The sequence below is a fragment of the Synchiropus splendidus genome, chromosome 1 (assembly GCF_027744825.2).
Source record: "Synchiropus splendidus isolate RoL2022-P1 chromosome 1, RoL_Sspl_1.0, whole genome shotgun sequence".
NCBI classification, from domain to species: Eukaryota; Metazoa; Chordata; class Actinopteri; order Syngnathiformes; family Callionymidae; genus Synchiropus; species Synchiropus splendidus.
Window position 1 is genome coordinate 47,540,200 of NC_071334.1, and position 21,165 is coordinate 47,561,364.

The 21,165-nt window shown below is 42.0% G+C and overlaps 1 protein-coding gene across 1 annotated transcript in view; it reads right to left on the minus strand.

The window, feature by feature from the left end:
• Positions 1–1,681: 1,681 nt before the first annotated feature.
• LOC128748618 (collagen alpha-1(XXVII) chain A-like) overlaps positions 1,682–21,165 on the minus strand; it is a 65,227-nt gene continuing 45,743 nt past the window's right edge. The window contains exons 23-61 of the mRNA XM_053847556.1: positions 20,356–20,409; positions 19,499–19,543; positions 19,330–19,383; positions 19,175–19,228; positions 16,953–17,006; positions 16,167–16,220; positions 13,080–13,133; positions 12,918–12,962; positions 12,318–12,362; positions 12,117–12,170; positions 11,077–11,130; positions 10,530–10,583; positions 10,404–10,457; positions 10,275–10,328; positions 10,087–10,194; positions 9,956–10,009; positions 9,778–9,885; positions 9,588–9,641; positions 9,080–9,133; positions 8,881–8,937; positions 8,723–8,776; positions 8,594–8,647; positions 8,104–8,157; positions 6,898–6,951; positions 6,718–6,825; positions 6,460–6,567; positions 5,917–6,024; positions 5,791–5,844; positions 5,477–5,539; positions 5,352–5,405; positions 5,248–5,283; positions 5,149–5,166; positions 5,030–5,065; positions 4,923–4,949; positions 4,418–4,468; positions 4,170–4,338; positions 3,988–4,097; positions 3,427–3,642; positions 1,682–3,362 (exon numbers count right to left, since the gene is read on the minus strand). Coding sequence (XP_053703531.1) covers positions 3,216–3,362; positions 3,427–3,642; positions 3,988–4,097; positions 4,170–4,338; positions 4,418–4,468; positions 4,923–4,949; positions 5,030–5,065; positions 5,149–5,166; positions 5,248–5,283; positions 5,352–5,405; positions 5,477–5,539; positions 5,791–5,844; positions 5,917–6,024; positions 6,460–6,567; positions 6,718–6,825; positions 6,898–6,951; positions 8,104–8,157; positions 8,594–8,647; positions 8,723–8,776; positions 8,881–8,937; positions 9,080–9,133; positions 9,588–9,641; positions 9,778–9,885; positions 9,956–10,009; positions 10,087–10,194; positions 10,275–10,328; positions 10,404–10,457; positions 10,530–10,583; positions 11,077–11,130; positions 12,117–12,170; positions 12,318–12,362; positions 12,918–12,962; positions 13,080–13,133; positions 16,167–16,220; positions 16,953–17,006; positions 19,175–19,228; positions 19,330–19,383; positions 19,499–19,543; positions 20,356–20,409 — 2,685 coding nt within the window. The 3' untranslated portion in view covers positions 1,682–3,215. The remainder of the gene's footprint in view (positions 3,363–3,426; positions 3,643–3,987; positions 4,098–4,169; positions 4,339–4,417; positions 4,469–4,922; positions 4,950–5,029; positions 5,066–5,148; positions 5,167–5,247; positions 5,284–5,351; positions 5,406–5,476; positions 5,540–5,790; positions 5,845–5,916; positions 6,025–6,459; positions 6,568–6,717; positions 6,826–6,897; positions 6,952–8,103; positions 8,158–8,593; positions 8,648–8,722; positions 8,777–8,880; positions 8,938–9,079; positions 9,134–9,587; positions 9,642–9,777; positions 9,886–9,955; positions 10,010–10,086; positions 10,195–10,274; positions 10,329–10,403; positions 10,458–10,529; positions 10,584–11,076; positions 11,131–12,116; positions 12,171–12,317; positions 12,363–12,917; positions 12,963–13,079; positions 13,134–16,166; positions 16,221–16,952; positions 17,007–19,174; positions 19,229–19,329; positions 19,384–19,498; positions 19,544–20,355; positions 20,410–21,165) is intronic.

The following is a 21,165-nucleotide window of genomic DNA, read 5'->3' on the forward strand; positions in this document are numbered from 1 at the left end:
TCACCATTGTGCACGTTGGAAAGCAGTGCTGCTTTCAGGTTACATAGGAATTTTTGCAAACGTACATTAAGGAAAAAAATATGAAGCGTTAACGTTAACACATTTGCCATTTATTTTTAAATTGTGGAACAGTAATGAAAACGCTATGGATCAAAAATCATATTGAAGACCACTTTTTAGATTTACCGCATTTTCTTGTGTACGAACATTGTGCTAAATAAAAATCTACTGACATTTTTAAATGCAGCACGGTACTGGGTGGAAACTTGAACGCATCATTGGCCAAAACAAACTCTCGGGCGGTTCCTCAGACGCTCAAAAATAAAAACCAGGAGAGTTTGGAGTTTAACCATGTGATGTTCGATCAGGACTGACTTGCGCCAACTATGACATGGAAGTGGAGCCAAAAAGGTGATTGGTGGGGAAGAGTAGGGGAATTCATCTATTTATTCATGTATTTATTCATTCCAAGAGGGTTTCATGTCATTGTCATTGCATTATTTTGGGCACTTTCACGACAAAATGCTCATTGGAAAGACTAAGGCAGCATGAAAATCAGCTCCTCTAAATCGGAGACCCTGGTTCACTGGGTGGCATGCAAGGCTGAGATCCTTCCCTAAGGAGGAGGCGTCTTGTGGTGTCGTCACATTCTCACCTTGTTATAGTTTATTAACTAGTGTATATAGGACATCATGAATGTGTCATCCATGTAACCAATAGGTTAAATTTCCTCATAATTATTATGTTTATTCTTGCATCTTATTTTAGGTAAAAGTAGCGCTAATAAGGTTTAACGGAATTGAATAAATGCATCTATATTTTAATGACTTGGACGTGACACAGAAAAGCGGAAGCAAGTTGCTATTGATGTCCCTTAGAAAGATAAATTGGTGTTTCAATAAAAACGCATGATGATTTTCGGCGAAAAAAAACCCTTCAGATTCAAGTCGAATGACATAATCCAAGCGCGTAATTATTTTAAAGACTGGAATTACGTGTCAGTTTTCCACTCGTTCAAGTGAAATTGTTGGGTGTGACTCAAAGGGCGACGATTTAATTAGCACCAGTGAGTATTTTTCATTCCTTTTTTCCCCAAGTGGGTGATTTTGAGCCTTCACTGGAGTCTCACAAACAAATGCAATAGCGACACTTAGCGGCCAAAGTGTAGTTGACGTTGAAGTGACGTGTTTTAAATTCTCATAACCACGTCCATCTTCAGTTAGTCCTCATTAGATTCCTTTATCATAATTCCCACAGCTGTTTTCCCCCTCGTTATTGGTATTAAAACGGTATGATTCCCGGCGGTTTCTCATTTCATTCAATGGAACAGTTGCACCATCAGCAGTGATGCCCTAAATTTACAAGAAGTACTCACGTATGTAATCTTCTTTTATGATCAGTTTCACACTTGACTCTAGTTTTTGTGGAGCTCATGACAGTGACATTGTTCTTATCGTCTCAGCCACAGTTAGCGTTGAAGTGCACTTGAATATGCTCGAACAAAGCTATAACATGACGACCACCAAAACATCTGACCCAGTCTAGAACCACACTAATAGGTACTGACCACTGCCAATTTATCAGCAAAAGAATGTCCTACATGCCATGTTACCGACTGTTTACGTAGGGTGGACCTGCTTAAAGAAAGAACTCTGTACATGTTGAAAGTTTTTATTGAACAAATGGACACTGAAAAACATTAAAGAGCCAACAAAATATATAAAACCAGATATCATCATGTTCAGAATTGGGTTTGTTTTTGGCTGATATATCTGAACAGGCTTAAGTTATTCGAAAGAATCAAAACAACAAAATGTTTGATCTTGTGTGTGTGTGTCTGTGTGTGTGTGTTTGTGTGTGTGTCAAAGGTGAGGTATTCTTAGCTCCTTTTAATGTCTACAACAGATTTACAAAAATATTTTCACATACTTTTTAAAAAGTCCCGGTACAGTACATGATTGGTGATCGTAGAGAGTGAGAGAGAGAAACATCAGCGAGCAAAATAAAAAAATAATTAACACCATCATAAATTTGTTCTCTGGAGCCCAAATGTACATATAAAAAAAATCTATAAACTCCAAGACCAGTTGGGCCAGCTGATATATATAAAGAGAGAGTAGGTACTCAGTCTGTAACCACGGTAACAACATTAAATAACATAAATTAGCAAGAGGGGATCCACTGTATACAGCACAATTATACACACTTGTGTCCAGTTACAACAAATAAATGCTCTTATTCAAACTACTTCTGTTATTTGCTATAATATAAAATACAGTTTGTGTATTTTGAATAACAAATTTGGGGATAAAATATCTCAAGAGAGCAGCCATTAGAAGCTGCCCCTTTAGAATATAAGGTATGAGTGACTGAGTGGTGTAGCAACAGGACTACTCATAGCACCATGGTAAACTACTGTAACCGTATAAATGAGAGACAAAATTGACCACTTCTAGTCACAACAACGGCAGCAAAATGCATTTTCCTTCCTTTTAAAACACCCATAGTCACTGATATATCCCGAATGTCAGTGGCTTCTGGCAGATAACATCGATATGTGATAGGGTTGTGTGATTTGATCATGTTTTTTTATACTCAAAGAGCACCAGTAAATACAGATTTTTTTTTTTAAAATCAGTTCAAGCAATCGAACACCGGAAAAATAACGGCGCCCCTGAAAACAAATCCTTCAACGTAGTTTAGCAGTTATCTTCTCATTCTCTATTGCACTTGAAGATTATAACTTTACATTAGATATACATGTATAAAAGTTTAATAGTCTACATATATGTACATTTACTCATCCAACTTCATTCATTATTTCCGGACAGACTGAATTCCTTTAATTTTTTTTTAAAATTTTTAATTACTTTTTTAATCACACAGATTTGTATACAAAAATAATTTACTATTACGTCCACTCATCGCTCCCCTTTGACTCAGCATAGTTCCAGAGAGAAACTGAAGGACATAGAGTTCTCTGTGGCACATAGAGATCCTTTCCAGAGGAGCTGTTGCTGCGGTGATCCATGAGAACTTCTGCTGCCACTCCCTCACTTGTATCCCTGTGTTGCCGCAGTCCACTGGGAGTTTGGCAGCAGAGCACAGTGGCTCGCTCTCACTGATCCGGGCGTAGGGGAGCCATCTCCACGTGGCAGTTTGCTGGCCATCGACAGGCGATGACAATGATTCCACCGTCTTTTCTTGGCAGACCTTCACAAGAAACACACCGGACCTACTTCCAGGTGGTAATGTGAGCCAGGAGACGTCTTTGGAAGGTTGTAGATGTCGATCACAGGCAGCAGGGATGGGTCCAGTGAGTGGAAGACAAAGTGGGTTTGGTGCCAGCGGCCATCTTTGATCTAAACAAATCAACGGAATAGTTAATAACCTTGATACGAAAGAGTGATACTACGTCAACCGTACCCAGCAGGAGTCCTCCAGGACCTCTGGCTCCAGCTCTCCTCCTGCCTCGAACACCTCCCCGGTCCAGGCCTTGAAACTCACCGGGCTTTCAGCCAGCTGATTCTTACCAGACCCCCACACTGTCACGTTCAGACAGTGAATGATGACATGCTGGACCGCCTCAGAGCTCAGGAGGTGCAGGAAATTCATCTGGACGCGACCGACGCTGATCACAGTCTTCACCCGAAATAAATGAAACAACCAGTGATTTTCTAAATTTCCTTTTATGGAGACAATAATACACTTATTATGTATGATACATGAGCTTCACTATGAATATAAATGAATCCAACGCAGCAGCTGGCTGTCAGTTATATTTCAGTTTGTCAAAACCAGATGTGGTCATTGCTCTTGCCATGAGTTGTGGACACTGTTGCTCAGACATTAACATCGAACAAAAATAACAATTAGACCACAGGTGTCAAACCGGTCCTCAGTGGGTGTGATGCCATGACTCAATTATATGCTTTTCTCTACCACATGTGGCCATAAAACTACAAAATACAGTTTGTTCTTACTCACCTTTGACACCGTGACTGGTTTCAGGCAGGTCTGCCCTCCACCAGTGAAGTTGCAGGACACTTCTATTTTATCAGACGAGCAGCCGAGATTTGGGTCGATCCAATAAGTGCCTGACAGAGAAGGCAACTGGTCAACAACTTGGCAAATCAAATGCAATATTGTCAATTCCTGGTGAAGCTCACCATCGTTTAACTTGTGTTCACAGCTGTGCAGGTCCCTGCAGATGCGGGCCGGGTTGTCCCGATTGCCCAGTGGGTTTTTCAGGCTCTGGATCAGGTTACTGAGGTAGTGGAGGGTCTTAAAGATCTCGGCGCCCTGGTCCAGCATGGGGAGATCCATCGCTAGTTTGTTCTGTCAGGAAGGTGTAACAGGAGGAACGTGAGTTGGATGAACACGTGAGAGGAAAAACAAGCGTTTGTGCTGCACTGACCTCCGTCCTGAGTGGAGTGTGAGAGTCCACAAACAAGACGCCGTCATCTCTCTGCATCAGAGGAACAAAGTCTTCAAAATACAGCTGACGTCCGTCACAAGTGATAAACATCTTGCCAGGCATTGTTTAAATTCAACATTTGTCATTCTTTTCACAAGCCTCACTCTGTGATCTGTGGTGAGAGCAGGGAGCAAGTGGAAGATAAGCTAGAGAGGTGGAGGTGTGTCTTAGAAAGGAGAGGAATGAAGGTTAGCCGGAATACATGTGTGTAATGTGTGTAATAAAACTAGCACAACACACAATCGAATCACAGAAAAAAACCTTTCATATGATTATGGAGACAAAACACAAGACTTTCTGATTCATTCTTATTAGAACTCTTGGACGTGCCTCCCAGGAACTCCATAGCCAGTTCATTGAACTCTAGATATTAACTACTGACCCATCCACCCCTCCAGACCATAGAGACCTCTACTGATCTGAAGTAGACAACAAAAAGCCTTACAAATGATTGTGGGATGGCTGGTGGACCCTGAAAAGAAAAGGAAAAAAAAACATTTAAAGACAGATCAACAACAACATGTTTGGTCGCATAAAAGGTGGAGAACTTACCGGGCGTCCAGGAGGTCCTCGTGGTCCTGGTGCACCCTGGAAAAATCAGAAAATACAGTCAGAAAACACCTCAGTGGCTCACGGGTGACGTTTTAAATGTAACAGATTGTGACACATACCCTCGGACCCTGAACCCCCTGTGGGAAAGAATAGAAAATACTTTTAAATACTGTTGAAAGGTAAAACATTATGAAAAAAAAATCACACAAACTGCTTACAAGCTCTCCACGACTGCCTTTCTGCCCTCTTGGACCCTGTGAACAATGAAAACATAAGTTTAAATTCCGATATTTTGAGCACTAACCACCCATTTGATACGTACTGTTCGCCCATTTGGACCAATAAAACCCACAGGACCCACGACTCCTCCTCTGCCCTGAAGGACAAAAAACGATTGAGATGCAATGACACAATTTCAGGAGCAGACTCAGCATTGTTGAATCTTACCATCGCTCCCTGGGGACCTTTTGGTCCCCGAATGCCTTTTGGACCGTGGTCACCAGGAGGCCCCTGAAGGACAAGCGAATACTATCACTGAGGTCTGAGTATTATGATTTAATTTGTCTGTGTAATGTGTAATCTAATGTGTCAGCACTTTTTTGTTTTGTCTATTCAAATATCAATACGGTACATTGTTTTACAGACTTCATGAATATGCAATGAATACAACACATTACTCCAAGTCCCCAGAATGGATTTTGTTTATGGAAAAACAGCATTTGGTCAGAGTTATGTCGTTCTATTGTTCACGGAGAACGTACCCGAGGTCCAAATACTCCGAGAATTCCAGGAAAACCCGGTTCGCCGGTGTCACCCTGCAGGGCAATACAATTGATTAAAAACAGCTTTGTCAAAATTGTGACTCAGATTTTTGGGTTAATACACACCGGCTGGCCTTTGGGTCCTTTGTCACCCTGTGGTCCTGGAAGTCCCATTCCACCTCGGAAGCCTCTTTTTCCTGGTGGTCCACTCTGGCCCCTAAGACCTTGATCTCCCTGAAAAAGAAAAGAAACGTTGCTGTAAAGAGAGGTTGTCCTGGCCTATTCACCACATCTGTGAGCCTACTACATGTAAATATACATCACTACCATCCTACAACCAGCTCACTAGAACTGAACAAGCCCTCTGGGTAGAAGGTCTAATGTTTTCTTTGAGTTGACCTCTTTCAATGGGATAAATTTGAAGAGTAAACTAAAAATTGTCAAAAATATCACTCAAGGTGTCAAGACAATATTCTACTTGGTCACCATCAAGGGTGGTTAATGTTGGGAGCACCAAAAAAAGTAAATGTGAGCTTGCCTAAGCGACACTACTCGCCACCATAAGTAAGCCACTGGAAAAGGTATTTTTTAATCATGGGTTTATTTTACTTACTAAAAAATTATAAAATCAACGACTCATCCATTATAAATATTTGAGTATTCTGGTACCTTTGGTCCAATGATGCCTTGATCTCCTGGGAGTCCCGGAACACCAGTTTTCCCGCGTGAGCCTGCTTTGCCAGGAAGACCCGTCACTCCATCATCACCGTGTTCTCCCTGTTCAGAAAATCCATTTTCAAAAACTGCTATTTCGCCAATGTAATATCAGAAAATGAGCCTTTATTAATATTTGAATAAACCTAACATTGAAACCAATGAAATAAACAATTATCTAATGGATAAATTAGTTATTTAAGGCTCCCTCACCGGCATTCCTTTGCTTCCATCTTTGCCCGGTGTTCCATCCATCCCAGGCACTCCCTCCTGCCCCTCCCGGCCCACGACCCCACGAGCCCCAGCAGCACCACCAGGACCCTGGAAAAATGTCACGTATTTTACACACATTAACATACAGCCAGTTTAAAGGTGAGGAAGCTAAAGTTCTACCTCTTGTCCTCTCGCTCCCTTTTGTCCCACAGGACCCTTTTTTCCTTTTTGACCCTTAATGGAAAGAGAAATGTCCTTGGTAAGTGAAGGGTTTAACTTCCATCGACAAAAGACAGTGATGATAAATGGAAGTGATGAGCGACGCAAGACATCAGAAAACAATCAGCCAAGAATAACAAGCAGCAAATTAGCAGACTGTTGTTCCAGATGATTGATTAATGAGCTCGGCATTAGACATTAATATCTTCAAGAGCTTTGACAACTTTCTCACATTTTCCAAATACCCGAGGAATATTTTCAAGGATTAGAAAACCTGCCTCTTCACACCTGCACATCCCAATAGACAGACAGTTGGAAGCTCCCAATTCAGACTCATACTTTGCTTCATTTTACAAAAAAACAGTGTCATCTCTAAGCACCAAGCTCACACAATTGAAGAAGTTATTGTCAATAGAGCAAATGATTTTTGAGTAGTAGTTTTTGGTGGAGGTAGCAGAGATGAAGATGCTGAGCTTCTCTCTGGGAGTGAGCAGGATGAATAGGATCAGGAAGCAGTAGATCAGAGGGACAGCACATGTGGTCAGGTGTTTAGGAGACAAAGTCAGAGAGGCTAGATGGAGATGGTTTGGACATGTACAGAGGAGAGAGAGCCAGTACATTGGTAGGAAGATGTTGAGGTTGGAACTGCCAGGCAGAAGGTGGAGAGGAAGGCCAAAGAGGAGATTGATGGAGGTGGTGAAGGAGGACATGAGGTTTGTAGGTTTGAGAGAAGAGGAAGCACAGGGTGAGATGGAGGAGGATGATCCGTTGTGGCCACCCTTGAAGGGAGAAGCCGAAAGGAAAAGAAGAAGAAGGAAGAAAGGTGCCTTTTTTCCTCAAAAGGTTTTTACTTTGCTAACTTCAATGTGACACCCTAGATTCTAATGAGTGACATTTAAAGAATCACTCAGAATGCGTTTTTATATGTGGAAAGTGTGTGTGGCCAAGCAACATGGTAAATCCTCACAGTTAGTAAAACTTGAAACGTCAACAATAATCTTCATAATAGAAGCAGATAATACATAATTGCATCCGGATATTGTTAAATTCATCCTTTAAGTCTTCAATTCAATGCTCAGACATTTTCCGCTCAGGACAAAGAACAATCCAATTCAGGTTTTGCTTAATGTTAGCCATATCATTTCTATAATTTCTACACATTCTTACTTGATCTCCTTTGGCGCCCTTGGGCCCTTGTTGCCCTCTTGGTCCAGGATGACCCTGAAATTAAGATAAGATTGTTTTTATTTGTTACTGGCTTTAATTTTAAGTGCATCACAGACCACACTACATTTACCGTATCAACATATACACAGAGATAATGTCAGTACATAACTTAAAACTCAGGAACCATTATTCTAATCACATTGGAATGAGTCATATGACCACAAGAAGAAAGAGCTAATTGAATTCAAGTGGACTATAACATGAATAGTATGTAGCCTATTACACATCCCATATGGAATATTAAAGTGAACTGAAGGCAATATTATATATATTAATAAATGTAGCAAGTCATCACACAAGTCAAACATGTGTCAGTGTGGAGGGTAGAAGCATCAACAGATTCTGCTACGAAACAAAATCTAAACATTAGTTTAGCATGTTGATATTATTTTGACAGTCGAGGAGACAAGAATGACCATTAGAGACTCACCGGGAGTCCAGGAGCTCCGGCTCGGCCTCTTGGCCCATCAACACCAACTTGACCCTGACAGAATGTTGAATGTTAGCATGATAGACTCAAACAATATTGGCAATGTGAAACCCAAAAGACAAAACTAACTTTATATCCTGGATCTCCAGACTCTCCCCTCTCTCCTCTGTCACCTGGAGGACCCTGAGGATTGAGGAGACAAATTGAAACACAAAGCAACGTGATGTCTGCTGTGTAAAGATTCTGTTCTCACAAAGAAGAAGGAAAGTAAGTCAGGAGTGACTTACTATGTCACCTGGAGGACCAGGGGGACCCTCTGCCTTCCCGTCATCTCCCTGCTCACCCTAAAAGACAATAAGGAATAACATGTAAAACAATGCACAGACCTTACATTACCACAACAGAGAAGCTTCAATAGCAAGCGTGTAGCGGGCTGGACTGAACGAATTAGATACAGAAGTGTGATCTAAACTGAATGAGCTGTACCTTTTCACCTTTAGGTCCCGGACGGCCCATTGGCCCCTGAGATCCCTGATGTCCCTGGAATGACAGGCATTAAAAGACAGAGGTTCAAGAATGAGAACAATAAATAACAAATATAGTGTTGGAAAAAGGTTTTGGGAAAGCCCTTGCATTCTACTGCGCACTAATGTTAGTAGTTAGTATTAATTGTCTGATGTGTTTTTATGTTTTCTTTTGTTTTAGTTTTGAACATATTGCCTGTTGAAACTGATGCAGACAATGCTGAAAAGTGACATTAAAACTGACAAGAACGTTTCTGGTAAACAAACAAAAAAATGCATTTGTGTATATCTGTGTAATGCAGCCAAAAATGTTGATGATAATATTTGAAATTGTGCCAAATTTTGAAGGTGACTGAAAGCTTCTTTCAAACTATAAACATAAACTATATATATATATATATATATATATATATATATATATATATATATATATATATATATATATATATACACACACAGTAGATAAATACCTCATAACCAGGTATTCCAGTTTCTCCCTGTTGACCCATTCGTCCAGGGGCGCCCTGTTTGAAAAAGGACCATAAACTGAGTGAAGGCAAGAAAAACATCTCAACAGTTTCGTTCCAATACCACAGCTCTTCCTCTGTCATTAATCAACAACCATAAGGCCCTCATTGTCCCAAGCATTATTTTACTCACCACATGTCCAATGGTTCCTCTTGAGCCCTTCGGCCCGACAAATCCTGGTGGCCCGGTTTTCCCCATGGACCCAGTTTCTCCAAGGTGACCAATGTGACCTTTAGCCCCCTAATAAGCCAGAAATAATTGTTAATAACTTTTAGTTTTTTGGATGGGGTGTTATTTCCTCAGATCGTACCTTCATCCCAGGCTTGCCTCTTTCTCCAATTTTGCCAGGTTTACCTTCAGGACCCTGGAGAGAGAACAATGAAGTAAAGGCCGCACAATTTCTTAGAACGTGACAATGCTTCCACAGAAACAACGTCTTACTCTGACACCACCAAGTCCAGGATTTCCAGGCGGACCTTCCTTTCCCTTTAGACCCATTTCGCCTTTTTCGCCGCTGTCGCCCTCCTGACCCATGTCACCCTTTTCACCCTGGCAATGTAAAACACAATATAATATCTTAACTCCGGGTTAGGGTTAGGGTTAGTGGTGTATCTCTCATTTTATCCCACCTTGGTACCATCAGGGCCAGCAGGACCAGCTTCCCCCTCTAAACCTGGCGTCCCCTGTTGGGGAAGTTGCGACAGCAAGTTAATCCAGCATCTCTAGCTTCTCTACAAAGTGTTTAATAAGAAACCTACTCGCTCTCCGATGAGTCCTTGCTCTCCTATGTTTCCAGCAGGTCCAATGTCTCCCTATTGCAAGTTATCATTAGAATGGGTGACCAACTATAACACATTCAAGCCATTTAAGACACGGCTTCCAACCTTCTCTCCTGGTTCTGCTGGAAGTCCTGGTTCACCAACTTTACCCGGTGGACCCTTATGATTAACAGAGGAGAAAATGATGAAAGACATTAACTGAATGAAATGCAATTGTAATCTGGTTTGTAAGTGATGGAGATGGGGGTTACGATAATCCCACAGCAAATACACAACTCTGATTTAGAGTGGGTCCTCAACAGGAAACCAACAAAGGCGTTTTGTTTGGTGACAGGTTTCCAACTATAACAACAAGGTTTTGAAACAAACATAGCACCACCACTCAACCAAATTGCGGAAGTATCTAGACCCACATCAAGCTGCCCCGGTCAGACCCACGTTTGGAACCAAGAGGAAACATTTCCAATGATGAAACATGAGTCTGAAGTGGATTTAGAATGTGGAAAGCACAAATGAAAAGTAGCTGCTGAAGCGACGACAGAGCCAAAATGAGGATTAGGATGCTATGAGTTCAGGTTCACTACACTGTAACATGGCTTTCATAGTTCTGTTTTTGTCTTTTTTGAAACCTCGATCTTGTTTGCTTTCATACCTTTTGGCCAATTTCACCCAACAGTCCTACGGTTCCCGGCGCTCCTGGTGGACCCTGTGGATGTGGACACAAACGATGGGTAGATATCCAGCTTATGAAGAGAGAGGTTTTGATGTCCAACTAGCAGTGTGACAGTCTGTCAGCCATCTCAAATAAAGGTAAATGATTCACACTCCTGGGATGTAGATGAGCTATTATGAGTCCAGCACCTAGACCAGTACAGCAAAGCATGATCGGTCCATATAGTAAATGAGTTCCTTGCTCAAGTTGTAAGCACAGAGGGAGCTGAGTCAAATAGGTTAGCCTAGACCACTAAACGTGGGAGATGTTTCTCAACATTAAGTAGCCTGAGGTGTTCTAGGAATGTCGATCTAGAAGAGGCCCTGGTGCAGACAAAGAAGATGCAGGCGGGATCATCTCTAGGCCAGACAACCTCCCCTGTATTCTCTAAAGGAGCTTGAAGAGCTGTCTGCAGTTAGCAAGGCCCCGGGTCTCATACTTGGACCGCTGCCCACTTGCTAACCATCAGATAAGTCCAAGAACTCAGAGCATTGATTCTTGCTGAATTAGTGTTAGCAGGATTTAAACATAAAGACAATGATGGGTGAAAACTGTTGTACTCATCTCTATCTACTCTTGCATTGCAGGAGTCAGTTCAAAATCATTATGCTCAGAAAGGCCATCAGATATCCGTTATTTGAAAGGCAGCTTAACTCCCCAATGAAAAGTTTATTAAACTATTAAAACAAATAGTTTGATATGTCCTCAGGCACTCAACCAGAGAGCTACCTGCATCAGCAGCTAGTTCCCCTGCTGCAGCAACACATGTTGAGCCAGACAGTGGTCTGGCTGCTTTGCAGGAAATATTGAATAAAGACAAATATGTATTTTAATAGGGGCTAAAATATGTCTCATAAACAACCTCTTTGGCCGTTTTGAGGGTTGGACTCGAAAGAGCTGCCAAAGAGAGACTCGTAAAAACTACATTGCATTGTTTTGAAAACATGAGAGAAAAGGTTTTCTAGTCCTCTGTGTCGCACCTGCTCGCCAGGTATTCCCTTGTCCCCAGGAGGTCCAGAAGGTCCTTGGATGCCCTGCAGGTGGACAGGACTGTAAATTTTCTTGGAAATACTCGTTCACACAAACATTATCAATTAACTCTTTCTTTCAAGATTTCTGTGAATCCAACACAAAGTTTTTGTCAAATATATAACCAGATATTAAACATTACTACAACTTACAGGAAAACCTTTTGGCCCAGTTTCCCCCATCTCCCCGATCTTCCCCTAGAGAGTGACATGAAAAGTCAATGAGCAATTTAACAGCACAAAAATAAAACAAAAAGAGAAGATCAATCATGTTATGATAGGGCATTTTAGAAATATCTGATCAAAGTGGACAGAAAGACTACAAAAAACACACTGCATATGATGTCAAGCAGGACTGTCAAAATTACAAAGTGATTTAGTGATTCTAGGTAAAAAGGTGAATGAGAGCTAAAGCTTTAAATCAGTCTGAAACATGGTTAATATCGCTCACAAATAATAAACTCACTACATAATAAATTAAAATGAAGTGTTTCCTTCCACGGTTTGAACCCATTAGAAGAGAAATAATTCTACTTCAGTTCATTGAGCAGTTTTAGATGAGCCACTATGTTTTGTTGTGTGCGTCTGACACCAAGTGACGGTTTCCCTCCTCTAGTACTTCAATACTAGTGTGGGTCTCTGCACCGTTGATATCATGAAGGGCCCCTGAATCATGTAGCTTGGATTCGCCAAACGGCAAATAAAATATGTAGAATGAGAGCAGCATCATGTGAATGTGCCAGACCCTCTCACCTGCGAACCTGGGAAGCCTATTTTTCCAGGAGGACCATCAGGACCCTGCAAGCAAATTATGATTCATTGATATTCAGAGTTTTTACTTCATGATAATGCATCACATGTGAGAATAGATCGAGTTCTAATATCACACAACCACATTCAGAGCTGCCTTCTTACCTTCTTGCCTTCTAAGCCCATCTCTCCTGTTGGACCGTCAGGACCCGTCGCTCCCTGTAACATGAGTCAAGTGTCACCAACAGAGGTCAGTGTAACACTTCAGCCGGGACACTGTGGCTGAAAGTGTGCAGTGTGACAGCAGTGGGAATGTGTGGGCTCCTGTGTGGGAACTGTTCAGTGTGTGTGTCAGTGTAAACACGAGTGTGACACATGAAGTTGTCGCACAGCACCGTTCACAAATACTGCATTATTGTAGACCAGTCCAGTTGCAGAGCCACACTATCAAAGCCAGACTGTTTATGCTACATGTGTGAGTGTCGAACATTATCAATTGAAAAGTGAAAGGGAGCTAGACAATTGGCAAGGAACATCTGTTCTGGAACAGCATCATCATCTGATCCCTGATACGATCTAGGCTTGCTGACAATGTCAATATTCTCAATAACCCACATTATTTGGGGTTTTTTAAAAGAGCACAGGCTTTCTTTGAGATTTAATATGAACCAGCAAAAACACAGGCAGGTTTGTTGTATGTGGCCAGAGGTTTGGCTCATGGAGAACGGCTCTAGCTAAAGTGCCATAAGCCTATTACGCATAGAGCTGGGTGAGTAGCTCTTATTAACATTCCTGTCTGGGGGACCTGCTACCTGCTGCTTGGGTTTACATAGCCTGATTAGCATCGGGGCATAAAGAACACTATGATATCGACCCTTTTTTCACTGCCAATCTTCTTCTACTTTCTCTTTGGGCTTCTCCCTTCAGGGGTGGCCACAGCGGACCATCTTCCTCCATCTCACCCTGTCCTCTGCTTCCTCCTCTCTCAAACCTACAAACCTCATGTCCTCCTTCACCACCTCCATCAATCTCCTCTTTGGCCTTCCTCTCCACCTTCTGCCTGGCAGTTCCAACCTCAACATCTTCCTACCAATGTACTGGCTCTCTCTCCTCTGTACATGTCCAAACCATCTCCATCTAGCCTCTCTGACTTTGTCTCCTAAACACCTGACCACATGTGCTGTCCCTCTGATCTACTGCTTCCTGATCCTATCCATCCTGCTCACTCCCAGAGAGAACCTCAGCATCTTCATCTCTGCTACCTCCAGCACTGCCTTCTGTCTTTTCCTCAGCGCCACTCAGTTTACTTCCAATCGAGTTGAGAAATAAGTGGGAACCTTTACGAGACGTAAAAAAATCTGCCCATCAGATGATTTGTACTTCTTATTTTTAGTCTACTGATCAATTGATCACTGTCTGCTTCATCTGCTAAGGAAGAGATAATCAGACACAGTTGTGATCGATGCAGAGGAATGAATCTGAAAGTTTATGTTCAATTACATTCTCAAAATATGGTTTGTTTAAAGAGACTGATTCCTGTCTTTGGGTTCCCCCATCCTCATGTGGGACCCAAGGACAGGACAGCATTCGATAATTCTTGACCACATCTTCTAAAATACAAGTGATTTTACATTCCTGAAGAAGGACAGTGGACTTGAAATAATATTAGAATAATTGACATAAAATACAGTTTTATATAGCCAGTGTGTACATGTCTGAAAATAGGATAACAATAAATTTCAAAAGAAAAATCTGGTGAGTGAAAAGGCTTTGGTTCCAAAACTTGCCATGATTTTTACAGGTTCTATGTCACTCTCCAATGTGTTTTTGGAGCCAAAAAAACAAATGATATAATCCAGATTTATTGATCGCAGTGCATGTATGAAATGAATAAGTTGACGACCTTAATCCTTTAAAATCCAGTAACATGTCCAATTACCCGACCACAAGTCAAATTACAAACTCATATCAGCACTTAAAACGCTTCGATGGTCAGGTTTACAAGACGATCTCTGCTTGGACATACACACATAAGCCATGCCTGGATTTCTTGGCGGTGAAAGCAGCTGCCGCTGGACTAATTGAAAGCACAGCAGGAAACATGGAAGCGTGTCCAGGTCGACCAGAGCGAGGTCTTTCTGACATGTGGGTCTCTAAAAAAGCAAGAGCTGTTAAAGCTCACTTTGCAAACCCTTCTCTGACTCCATGAGACAGACCTGTAAAATCCAGCCTTTAAAACCCGGAGAAGGTCAGGTACCTGTCCTGAACCCTACAGTAAAATGAAAGGGAGCTCTGTTGCCAGCAGAATCGAAATACATTAAAAACATCAGGCAAGTTTCAAGCCATGTCAGCGTGTCCGCCAACATTAATATTTGTTTACATTTTTTACAGTGTATCACTAGCTTTTGATATTGCAGGGAGGCAGCAAAAGGGAAGCATTTGTGATCCTCATTCATTTAATATGAGAAATTTGTTTTTTAACATCACAAATTTCCTGTGCACAACTTAGGTCTGTTTTTGGCAGTATTGAGTGTTTTACTGGAAATATAGGACTTGTGTGTTTTAAGAAACCTTTTTAGGGATGAATTTGATTTTCACTCTCCAAACAGGTTTCTCGCCTGCCAGAGCCGTTGCCTCTTTGAATAGGTAAGCGGCAGTTGAAGTAATAAAGATCAAAGTCAAAGGAATAAAAGGATGGAAGGAAGTACAGAACAGGAACGGTTGCAGTGGAAGTAAACTTCTTTAAAATGCAAAATTCTAGCGATAAAGCGATGTGAATGTATTCTCAGGTCGCAAAAGTCTTTCCTGAAGTTTTGTTTTAAAAGCAAGAAATATTTTAAAATGTCCCCAAAAAAGGGATTTGTGCCTGTTCCGAGTCATGACACACTTCTTGCCGACAGATTTATGCTGTGTTCTTTTAAAAGTGGCCATTGTTCTTTCATATGCATTCCCTGAAAATGTGGCCTGTTTTAATGGACTAAGACTCTTCCAGGGAGTTATTACGGCTCCCGAATAAGATGAAAAAGCCTCAGTTGTTGAAGCGAGCGAGCGTCCGTGTCCATTAAACGGACAGTGGTTCAGAGGCAGTTCACGTCACTTCATTATGTTCAACCGCTGGAGTTTTTCCAACGACTTAACAACACAAATGGAACTCATCTCTTACGACCACAGATGGATGAGTGACTACGCTGATTTTCCAATTCAAAGAGTTTAGACATAAGCTGCAAAGGCAACAGGTGACCAAAGACTTACCTGCAAGCCTTTGGGTCCCCTGGTACCTGCTGGCCCAGCTGCACCAGAGGGTCCCTGGCAACAAAAGAAAGGGGGAATCAGAGGAGCGGAGAAGGACGAGGGCAAAGAGTACTAAAACAAAGCTTTACACTGACATAGCCCAGAGCTCATGCATGTTGACCCTGGGGGGCAGCCTGACCTCCGGAACACACTATGGGGTTTGTTGTTAGATGTGTCACTCACACCAATTAAAGGCCCTGCTCTGGAATCCCTTCCTGCTGCACCCCGGAGCCCAGTATTTATATTTGTTTTTGGTGGCTCCGCAGCCTCTGCCTTCTGTTGGTCCTTGGCCCAAAACTTGTGGATCCTGGCAATGGTGAGGCCACGGCCGGGTGGATAAGGCACTTTTGGAAAGCTTCTAATTGGTTGTTGGTGTATAGGTTTTGAGTGACAGATGGCAGAACCAAGTGTCAGCAGGGGGTGTCATGTCTTTAAAGGGTTCTTATCTTGTTATGAGGTCATATCAGGGAGATTATAAAAGAAGCACATGAATCCACAATAAAAGTAAAAGGCAAATCAAACCATGATAGATGGGACCAAGACATTGCATCAGACAATTATTATAGTCCCAAGCTATTGATCAATAGACAACGTATTTTTGTTTTATTTTTAACATACAGCTTACCCTTCACACTGAGTCATAATGTTCAATGTAATGTCAGGCAGGACGTCATGATCTAATTCAGCAGCTGAATTTTGCAAAGTCAGCAACTTAATCATTTGTATCACAGTGATTTGTCAACTTACTGGTCTTCCCGGCGGCCCAGATGGTCCCGTTTCACCCGGCGTCCCGGGGTGACCCTGCAATATGTAGCATCAGCATGAGCAACACGTAATAAAAGAAACACACACCTAACTAAAGGAGAATCAGCATAGATCGTGTACAGATTAAGAATTGATTAACCCACCCAAATATTGATATTATAGATCAGAGGTGGGCACTTAAATTTCCTAAGGGGCCAGGTTATATATTGTGACCGTTGAGAGGGACCCAAAGACAGGAGGGTAAGAGAAAATTGAAAATAAAAATCAAGCGATGACATCTTGTGGGAATATGAAATTGCACAGAAAATGTTGGTTTGTTGTGTTTTATTTAATTTTAACCACATTCCATTTAAAGATTCTCGATGTGTCTCATACATTTCAAACTCTACTTTCACAAAACAAGAAGGGACAACAACTAAAATAGCCTACGGAAAAGACGAACAACTGAGAAAAATAATCAAACGTGAAAGTTATGTTTCAGTTGCATCATAATGAACAAGAAACGATGCACACGACAAAAATGTCAGTTTTATAGTTTTACTCTGACTCCAGGAGAGCCACATAAATACAGTCAAAGGGCTGGAGTTGGTCCCCGGGTCGCACTTTGCCCAGGTCTGCTATACATACTAGTATGTAGTGATGGGTTGATGAGATTTCACGAAACAGTGTCCTGATTTTCAGAGGCCAACAGATGGCGCTGTCTGCTGTACAATGTTTGGACTTGAACAACAAATGCAATGAAACCTCACATCATTTCTAAATCGGGAGCATCATCTCGTGGCCTCTGAAAATGAGGACACTGTTTCATCAACACTGCAATACTGTTACCTCAGCTACCAATCATTACCAATATATAGGAATAGAATGTAGTTGCCCACATCAAGGTTCTTCTTCTTTTGGCTTTACGTTGATAGCTCTCTTTTAGATTCCTCATGTTTACTGCCTAATGCTCATGACTAAGATCCCTAAGTGTTTTTCCAGATGAGGCTCATGTAAAATAAGTGGAAGGCTCCTCCTGCAAAGTACTTTGATTCAAAAGATGAATATCATGTGCACCTATATTGATGAGTCGTGTTCTTATTCCCACGTAAGAAGGCTTCCATTTAATTTCTACTGCTTTGACACGGTGTAAACGACGTCCAAGTGTAAGTAAAACGTAGCATAAATACCATGTGAGTGGATTTTTATCTGCTTCAAATGAGTCTAAACCACTAAGCGCTTCTCTGCAGTCTTCCCGTTCCTAATAAAAAACACTGATTTACTTGCAGTGCAGTAGTACTGCACTCCGCCTGCAGAAAAATCAAAACGAAGATAAACATTCAAGCGGAGGGGGTAATTTTATAAGAAAATATGTTGCATTTGGCTGCACTCTCCCCTCCGTTATTGGGCCTGGCTACACCCCAATTTTCTTAGACTGGACGGTTTGTAGAACTGTAACTGTACAATGAAAGCGTTTCAGGATGAACACACAGATCAGCTGAGTGCAATAAAAACCATCCTGACTCCAAACACAGGACACAGCTCCTCTCTCAAGTGCCTGCAGGAGTAAATCATAACTGCCTGCGGTGCAGAGATAGCAGCTGGAGGTCCATTTATGTTAAACGTGCCGTCTTTTCCAGACGTCTGTTTCTGCTTTGTAGCTGACAGAACAACCAGGGAGAACTTCCTTAAATCTTTAAACGTGTGTGCTGTCCTCAGAGAATTCCACCTGGCCTTCAGCCAGCTGCACTGCTCTTTCTGAATCAGCAGGAAAGATGAGTAAATCAAATATGATCCACTTCTTCCATATGCAGCTGATCATCCTAACTACTTGTAAAATATGGGCCAAAGCTTTTCAAGACAGCAGTCTGCCCACTTCTAGGAAATCAGTGCTATAAAAAGATGAGCGTTGTTATATATTTCTCCCATCGCTGGTTTACTGGTGAAACTCAGTAGACTTCCTTCCAAAACAATGCTCCTGTACTAACTTGTAATATCCCAGTTCAACGGACCTCTCGATGACATGAGCATATTCCCATGGGAATAACTCACACGCAGCTTCAATTCAGATTCATATTTTGATCATGTAGATGTTGACAAGAGTTACACCTCTGCCATAGTGACACCATTTTCGTCTCAATATCTAATATATAAACTTTAGTGCCTCTTGATTTTATGCGTTTGTATAACTAGTCCCGAGACCGCGACTTCTTAGTGTGGCTTACCGATGACCCTTTTTCCCCAGGTGGTCCAGGAAGGCCCATCTCACCACGGTCCCCCTAAGAAAAAAAAAACAAAAAAAAACCCCACAGCTTTTAATACTACTGCACAGATGAGTCTTCCCAGGGGGAGAGAGAGAGAGAGAGACAGAGAGGCTCACCTTCTCTCCCGCCAGTCCTGCTTCTCCGACAGGTCCGATGAAGCCCACTAAACCCTGCAGCACAAAGAATCTGTGTTCTATAGATGAAAGGATGGAAATTTGCATGCACCTAACCCCTCCACCCCCCAAAGTGCCGCATACAAGAGAGGCCAATGTGAAGGGTTCTTACTCTTTCTCCCACAGGACCAACTTTTCCAGTGATGCCAAGCTCCCCCTGCAAAGATAAATAGTGCCCTCATCATGGGATTGAACATCTTTTTCAAATGACAGATGTTAAATGTGGTGAGACTTAAAGTCTGACATCAGAATCTGACCGAAAATGGAGTCACAGAGGGACATTAAAAGGTGCAATCTGTGGCTTTCGCATGGAAGTATACAAACATCTGCTTTTTGTTCCAGTCAACACATTTCTTAGTTGTCCGTATGGATAAGCTATGAAATAAAGAACAAAATAAATAACAGATCCATGCATGTATACTGTCACTGCTGACATACTTAAAGTTTCTATACCCCGGTGTACGACAATGGTATGGATACTAAAGCATCAAGCGCACTAAAAAATATGCTAAGCTGTTAGCCCACCCCAAAAACAGCCTTAAATATTTTAATTCTTTGAAATGCTACTCATAGCTGCGTTCTTGTCAAAAACGCAGTTCAATTTCTGCTAGATATCTGGAGATTTGAGACGTTGTCATTCTTTTTCATCACCCACCAATCCCCTCTTTGAGATTGATGCTGCCCATGTTCCTAAGGTTAGGTTTGCTAAGCTTCATGAAGTTGGCTTCACAGTTGCCATGTTGCAAACCATGATGCAAGTCTCTGATTTAAGTAGGTGTGTCTTCGCGCACATGGTCTTATTAAATCAGTTGCAAGCAGAGTATCAGCCCATCCTGCAAAGTTCAAGACTGTGCAAGCTATTTAGTCCACGCGAACCAATAAATTCTGACTGTATGGACTGAAGTGAACAGCTATTTTTCATGTCAATTCACAGGGGTGCAAGTAAATAAATAAATGGCATGAACTCACCTTTCCTCCCTCGGGCCCAACCTTTCCTGGAAAACCTTTTCTGCCCATTCGGCCCTGAAAGAACACACATGAACAATCTGGTTGCAAGTTCATCTGAAAACGCAATGTCGTGTTATCAATGATGCTGACACAGCACATTGGCAGACTTAATCTACCTCTTTTACAGGCCATGTGGAGCATAAGTGCTTTTTTACCAGCGCTATTTTGGGTCGAAAAACACAACCCTCTTCAAGACTGGGAGAATTAAATGAGTCAAGTATTCCGATGTTTTGGCTGAAGAACGGATTTTCAACGACTCACGTCAGAACAACGCCGTAAAAGCAGATCGTTGGGTAACAAGAGAGATAATATGAGCTTGGGCCCTCTTTTTCGGATTCAGATTTATGTTTGTGCCCAGAGAAAGAAGCATAAGGGAGTCAATTCTAGCCACAGGGAAGCTGAGAGAGTGTGAGGGCAGTGATTAAATGGGAGAGGGAGGTAAAGAGACCTGCGGTGAAGCTGCAGGATCAAGTGGTGTAAGAGGAGGAGGGCTGGTGGCAGGTGGCCAGACATCATTCACAGCTCCTGTAGGAGACCCACAATACTTCCCCTTGGTTGGGGGACTGGGCTCAGCATGAGTGGGTGGGAGACCCGGGAGGTTGTGGGGGGGTTTAAGTGAAATATAGCGCAGGATTACCAGGAGCAGGCAGAAAAATAGAGATGATGAGTGGACGGAAAAATGAGGGAGCGTAGGGAATCATTCAAGTGGTTCAAAGAGAATACGGCTATTTAACACAAGCTTTATAAGGGCAACTTTCAAATCTTATTCAT